This window comes from Buceros rhinoceros, unplaced genomic scaffold (genome assembly GCF_000710305.1).
Source record: "Buceros rhinoceros silvestris isolate BGI_N320 unplaced genomic scaffold, ASM71030v1 scaffold9102, whole genome shotgun sequence".
Lineage (NCBI taxonomy): Eukaryota > Metazoa > Chordata > Aves > Bucerotiformes > Bucerotidae > Buceros > Buceros rhinoceros.
Genome location: NW_010397139.1, coordinates 8,704 through 15,811, shown reverse-complemented (window position 1 = coordinate 15,811; position 7,108 = coordinate 8,704). Strand labels below are relative to the sequence as shown.

Here is a 7,108-nt window from a genome sequence, read left to right as displayed (position 1 = left end):
CAGCAGGAAACTGTGAGTTTGTCCGCAGTGCCACAGCCCTGTCCCCTGACTGGCACAGCCCAAGGGAAGCCCGGTGGCACCACTGGCAAGCCTTCCTTCCAAGGACTGCCCCAGTAAGGGTAAACACCTGTAGCTTCCCCTTGAAGAGGATCTGAACTCAGCGCCCTCTCAAACCTTGGTGCTGCTCCCAAACCATCCTGCCCGTTCCACCCTGCCTGACTACACAGGATGCTCCGCAGCAGGAGCAGTAATGGCAAGGCTCACGGAACATTAACTTGGTCTGAGCCTTGGCTCTGTAACCATTCCCAGGAAAAGATTATTTTATGGGCAGTCAGGGAAGGGGTTATTCTTTCTGAATGAAATACTTTCTGTCAAGACTGCTTTTCAAATATTTCCAGACATGTTTTTGAAATAAATAATGTGAATAAAAAGTTTTACTGACATTGAAATCTCAGATTTTTTTCCAGCATATGAACTAAATTTAGGTCTATTTGGGTGCTTAAGTGTTGGGTCAGGGGAGGGTTGGAGAAAGGGATGACAGCACATCTCTAAACTAAAGAGGTGGGGAGCATCCTATTTGGAGTCTGGTATGCACCGTATTGTTACAGCCCAGGCTTAGATGAAGTGGGAGGCTCTTTGTGTCATCTAACTGTCCTCAGCTACTGTCTTTCTTCAAAACAGGAGGACTCCTATAAGCTCACAGACCAGCAGCAGGCACTAAATCAGGGTCAGAATCCCCTGCCTATCTACCTGTCTCTCAATGTGAAGGATAAAATCAGCGACCAGGATTTTAGAGGTAATAATACTCCAGAATCACATTTAACATTTTATCCTCCAGGACTCCTGTTCTTGGCAGCCTCGGCCGCTCCGTGCCCGGGTCTGTGATGTCCGGAGGTAGAGCAGCGACTCTTTCACGGGCACCCCCTTGCCGTGGGGAAGGAGCTTGCGTGCCCTTGTGGGGTTGAGAGCTGTGCTGGTGGTGGCATGTGCCTCCGGTGGGGTCTCCCAGGCCAGACAGGTCTCAGCTGAAGGGTCAGACACAGTGTGTCCACGGGCAGGATGGGCTCACTAGCCTTCGGGCACCATCCTAGGAGAAGGACAACTCTGACCCCAAACCCGGGCAGATGGAGCTCGTTTAGCCTTGTAAGGGTCCATCTCAGAGAAGGACACTCTAACCAAACCTACGACCCGAGGACTTCGCTGTCACCGTCCAAGCTCGCCAGGCCCTGGCAGATGAACCTCAGGTGTAAAGGGTGGAGCCAGTTCCGCGCACGCTGCGCCTCACCTAAACAATCCACCGCGCAGCCCCGCAGGGTGCACTCATCGCTTGCAGTGAGCGTGGGAAAAGCCCTTCCCAGATCTTCGTTCACGAAGCCAAGCCATGATGATGATTATGACATTTAACATTTAATCCCTATAGGGGTCAGTTTAGGATTAGGCAAAGAAATCAGTTCAATGCACAAATACTTCAGAAGGCAAATCCACCTAAGGGTGGAAATTGAATAGTTAAATTTTTGAAGCCCTTAGTATATTCATTCAGCTGTACTGAGAATCAAAAGCAGGATGATGGAGGATGTTATGAAGAAACTAACTGCTATGCATTTCTGTAGAAAGCTTCAGAAATCTAAAGTTTGTAGAGAAATTCAGATGTGAGAGGATAATTCACTCTTCATGCTCACCACTGTGAAATGTACCGTCAATAAAAGACTGCTTGCAGAGTGTGTGTGTTAGAAACCAGGCTGTCTTAATCCGGCAAATCTCCTATGTTTTATTCAACTAATTTGTGCCTCTGCTGCTGTAATCGGTCTGTCTTGTACTTTTTCATTCAGAATGGGTGGAATTCACCCCTTACGAGGTAGGATTCCCAAAATATGGCACCTTCATTCGTGCAGAAGATTTTGGTAGTGAGTTCTTCATGGGTCGCCTGATGAAGAAAATCCCAGAATCCAGAATCTGCTTCTTGGAAGGTGATTCGTTGCTCCGGGTAAATGTAATGTAATATATTATAATCTGCCCTTGCCCAGACCCCTGTTTTGAAGCAAAGCAGTTTTGGTGCATTTTTCATCTGCCAGTAGCAGTATATTGTAAAATATTCAAACTGATAACAGGTCACTATATGCAGGATTTTTTACTTTCTCTGCAACTTTGTCCAGCTGAACAGATTCGTGTGACTTCATACGTGGTTATGCTTACTGACAGGAGACCTTCACAATACTTAGATGTCTTTGTCAGCAGCAAAAGTTGTGTAACTTTGCCAGTAAGTTAAATCATCAGTCTTTTTTGCAACTCGAGCCTCTAAAACACAGTCTTTTATCTATAGTGTTCCTGCTGCAGCTAGCCCTGATTAATCCTCTAGGATAACACTTCCATTTTGGAGTGCAAATAGGTCGTTTCATTTTCCTTTTTCCCCTCTTGCATAAGACCAGTAAAAGCAGTACGGAAGTATTTTTTCCCTTTTTGAAAGCAATCTCTTGCCTCATTGTTCTTCCTACTCTACCAATTGCATAAAGGAAGTTTCAGAGAAGACTTTTTGCTTCCGTGGAGATTTCTCTACAGCTAGTGGTGAGGTATAAGGAAGCAAACCAGAATCTCTCTGACCCTGGCTGCAATGTCAAATAAAGTGTCCCTTAATAAGAAATCCCAGCAGGTCACCAGCTCCCTTGCTACACTTCCCACCTTGGCACTTTCTTCTTCCCTTCTCCAGAATGATGTTGGGACATTTTGGCTCCTGTTCCCTACCAAAGATGCAGAATCCCCTCATTCAGGCAGTGTTGCTTACTTCAGTGACACAGATATTTGAAAGGCTTTCAGCAAATTCCTTTGCACCCCAGCCCCCAAACAGAGCAGGGACTGACTATATAGGTCCTGGAGCTCCTTCCCACAGAGCCAAACCCACCCTCTGACTGCAGGCTGGCATTGCTGGGTCAGGCGATGGCCAGACTGCTCAGGTGTCCATCAGCAGGTCCTCCTCAGAGCGCCAGATTTAATTCTGAAGCTTGGAAGGTTCAGGAAGGCACAGTTGCACATCCAGCACATCTAACCATACCAAGTAACAGTGTTTTATCAGCCTGAAAAACTGCAGATACGTGGCAGTCTGGAATGCCATGAATTTTACTACCTCTGTTAGAAACTTCAAAACGTGACCCAGAGACGCCCTGAACCCTAAAATCAAAAGACTCATACATATACACTTTCTATTTTCAAAACTCTTAAGTCATCTTCCTCATCCTAAGGGATAATAGTGTATGAATCGTGAATGTTTTGTGATTGACAGTCCTGCATAACTGTGTACCTGTAACACGATTATGCTAGAAATAAATAAAACCTTTAGAATTACAAATTCTGGGAACTTGGGGAAGAACAAATACTGAGGACAGGTATAAAATATTAAGATGAACTTGACAAAACGTTATTTAGCACATTACAAAAATGAATAGGTATACTGAAAATAGGTATACTTCAGGTATACTGAAAATACATGTCTTAATACATCTCAACAAATCAGATTTTTTATATACATTATGGATTCATACACCAATTGACAAAGACGGTCCCTTTTATTTGTGCAGAAAGATAATGTAATGACTAAAGCTTGACAGAGAATGCAGAAGGTACTGAAAGTCATTGTAAATGAAAATGCTTCCAGGTCTTTACTGGTTTACTTCCTGTCAAATACATCCTATGCCACAGGGATCTGGAGCAGTGTATTTTCCTTGAATCTTATGGATGCTTGGTATATATCTGTTCATTCAGAAGACTTCTGGCACAAATGGACCCGAGACAATATTACTGACATAGGTAGGTTATTCTTATGCCATTATGACATTTTATTGTCTTGTTTTCTTTCATTCGTTCTTTCTTTGTTTTAACACTCTGTGCTGCTATTCTCTCACTGAATTTTTTTAAAGCCATTCTGGAATTCCCTCTTCAGGGGTTACTGTAATCCATATGGAATCAGGAGGAAATTCATGCCATTTATTACAGTAGGGCAATCATTCAGCTGTGTGTGAAAAGAATCCATGGGATGTCTCACAGGAAAAAAAGAGAGGACGGTCCTCACATGAGAGGTATTCAAAGCACAAGAGTAAAACTAGAGAAAAATATGCCTGTAGAGCAGCAGAGGCTGGAAGCCTCTGCTAGCAGCCCACAGTCTTCCAGCTCCTCCCCTGGAAGCTGGAGTATGGCACAAGGCTTCAAAAAAAGAGAGCAAGCACCATCCTTGCATCTCCGATGTCTACAAAGCATGGATACAGACTTTAGTAGTATTGGAAGTCCCTCCAAACTAGTCCTGAGGATGAGATTTACAAAATATGCTACTAAATTAAGAAAGATCTGTAGGGTGGAAGTTCAAGGAGACATAAGCAAGACAGACATAGTAAAGAGAAAAAAGATGAGAATTAAGAGAAATGTAGCCAAAAGGGTGATTTGTCTTATCTTCTTGCACTTGTAGGGGGTATTTTCTGAAAAAGAGTCTGCATTGGCTAGTAAGGAATATTAATTATGTTTGTGTGGCTGACAGATTGTGATTGTGTTGGGTTTTGTGTGTGGCTGAGAGAGAAACTGTATCATAGAGTAGCGAAGGAAACAGGATAAGTGCATGACATTGTGGAGGATAAAATAATAGAAAAGAAAATAAGTTTATAGTAAGTGAGATGGACTCTTTCACAGCACAAACAAGGCCTTACCACTGTGGAGTGAGAAGAAGAAATGGATTTTTCAAAGGTTAGCTGAAAACCTCTGAGATCTGTGGAGGCCTGGAAATAAAAAGAGAAAGAAGACCAAATTTTGCCAAACATGTTAAAAGCAATTATGATTGCACAGTTTGGCATTAGCAATGAAACCACATACAAGAACTGTTATTCTTTCTTCTGCAGATGATGAACCTCTATTCCCTATAAGACCAAATGAGCTGGATACTCGAGTGGTTTGTCCCACCGACAGCTTTTCAAACATCTTCCGAGATGTTGCCATGTTACGTCCAGCAGCTTCAGAAATCCATAACTTCCTGAAGGGCCTCCAGATGAACAACAACTACCTAGAGAGCAAATTTTCCACATGGAAAGGTATGGTAGTAGCACCCTGTTTTTAGTTATATTTTAAACCATCCTTGCGAAAAAGAAACAATGTTTAAGAGACTATCAAGCCATTTTGTTCTTTTCCCATCCTCTGATAATATTAGAAACTGTCACAGGAAGCTGAAATTAGGCAGCAAGAGAGTCTGCAAAAATATGTTCTTAAAAATTTCATGAAGTTGGGCAAATAGATGAAAAAGATCCCCATCAGTCAACTAGCATATGTCTGCTAATGGGCCAGGCAACCAGCCTACAGGCTTGTGGCATGGCACTGGTGTCATCATACGCTGTCGCTTGCCCAGCCAATACTCATGGTGTGTGTGGGGGAGCCCTGCTTTGTGTTAACTTTTTACTTATAAGTAAGATACAACCGTCGTAACAGTGTTCCCTGTTACCCAGTTTGGGAATCTGTGTTCGGTCTGGCACCAGACCTTTCATGCACCTTAGTTGCTGTATGCTTGTTCTCGTAGTGTGCAAGGCATCAAACATCTTTAGTCTTCAGCAGGTTGAGACAGTGAAGTGCCATTTTTTTTTCATATTAAAAGGAAAAAAGAAAAAAAACCTGACCTGCTCAGAGTCACACACAAAACTAGGAGATGGAATTAACTCTATTCTCATGAGCCCCAAATTAATCCCTCTTAATTAGAGGAAAGCCAAAGGAATTGTAGAGTAAACAGTGAAAAGAGGAAGTCAGATGCGGAACTGAGAAACGACTGAACTGAAGCTGCCAGCTGTATAGGTAGGTCTAAGAAGCAAGAAAGGCTGAATTTCTTTTTGTTAAGAATTGACTTTCCCCAGCCCCTCTCTTTCATTGAGCACCTCCTCTGAAGAAAAATTCTTCTTTTCCAGACTGTGAGCTTGACTCTCAACCCAACCACCTGACTCCAGCGACAGACTACCTCATCCTGATTGATACTGCATTTGCTTTTGCTACCAGTTACCCACCTCTTATGAGGCCAGAAAGGAAAGTGGATGTCATTTTGCATTTCAACTACAGTTCAGGTTCCCAGACAGCAGTGAGTCTTGTGCATTCTTCTTTACTGATTTCTCTGATTCATCACTGAGTTCCCAGAAGGGTTGATCCTTTACTTTACTAGAAATTTTTTCCCCAGTATCTGGGAAGTGTAAAAAAGCTAACAAAGTACCAGGGTCACATATCTTTATTGAACACTACCGTAATCAAGAAATAAGAATTTAGTAAACTGAATCTGCCCGTTTTTTACATGTAAATATGTTTCAGCTGATTTGAAGGCAGACAAATGTAGAATGAATGAAGCTAAATGCTTTTAAAAATTGTTTAAGACTTCTTAATGCAATTATACGTATCCTTATGCATGCAAAAATGTACATTCCGTACAATACAACTGTAATAATAGCAGGGTTTGATGCAGAAGACCAGATACACAAATAAGTGCAAGAACAGTTTGTATTTAGGAACTTTAAATTCCTGAGGAATAAAAAGTTGTCCAAGGGCAACACTTTTAATATCCAAATGTGGGATGTAGATTTTCAGACAGGCATGTGGACTCCAATCCATCCCACTTAACCCTGGCCTTACAGGTCATGGCTTCATACACAATCTACACCTAAGTTGGGTACATGCCATAATATGTCAGAACTTGGTCCTTACCCCACAAACATTACCAGTGAAATTGGGTTTTGAAACTTCAGAAACCCAGGTATCGGCTGTGTCTAGCACAAACTGGAATCCACGTACTTCATCTGCATGTAAACTTACAGCTGGAAGCCATGGTACCATCGCGGCTTTGCAGAAAAAAGAAAGTTGTTATCTGAGCTCTTTTTATCATGTACGGCAGACAGACTATAAGCTACAGACTTTTTTTTTTTTAAGCGTACGTAGTAAATTAAGATTTTTCACACATTACCAAGGGTTTAAACATTTAATTACAAGAATTTCAGAATCATCAATTTAAAGTGCTTCCCTTATGTTATGATGTTTTTCTTTGTTTTGTTTTCGTATTGTGACAACAAGCCTCTGAAAGAAGCCTCTAAATACTTTGCAAAACAGGGAATTA

At 42.1% G+C, this 7,108-nt stretch overlaps 1 protein-coding gene across 1 annotated transcript in view; it reads left to right on the top strand.

Annotated features, from left to right (window-relative positions):
* Positions 1-7,108, top strand: part of LOC104502198 (cytosolic phospholipase A2 epsilon-like) — a gene marked incomplete at its 5' end in the record, with an annotated part of 22,704 nt that overhangs the window by 10,581 nt on the left and 5,015 nt on the right. The window contains 6 exons of the mRNA XM_010146133.1: positions 682-796; positions 1,830-1,967; positions 3,691-3,798; positions 4,875-5,063; positions 5,922-6,088; positions 7,066-7,107. Coding sequence (XP_010144435.1) covers positions 682-796; positions 1,830-1,967; positions 3,691-3,798; positions 4,875-5,063; positions 5,922-6,088; positions 7,066-7,107 — 759 coding nt within the window. The remainder of the gene's footprint in view (positions 1-681; positions 797-1,829; positions 1,968-3,690; positions 3,799-4,874; positions 5,064-5,921; positions 6,089-7,065; position 7,108) is intronic.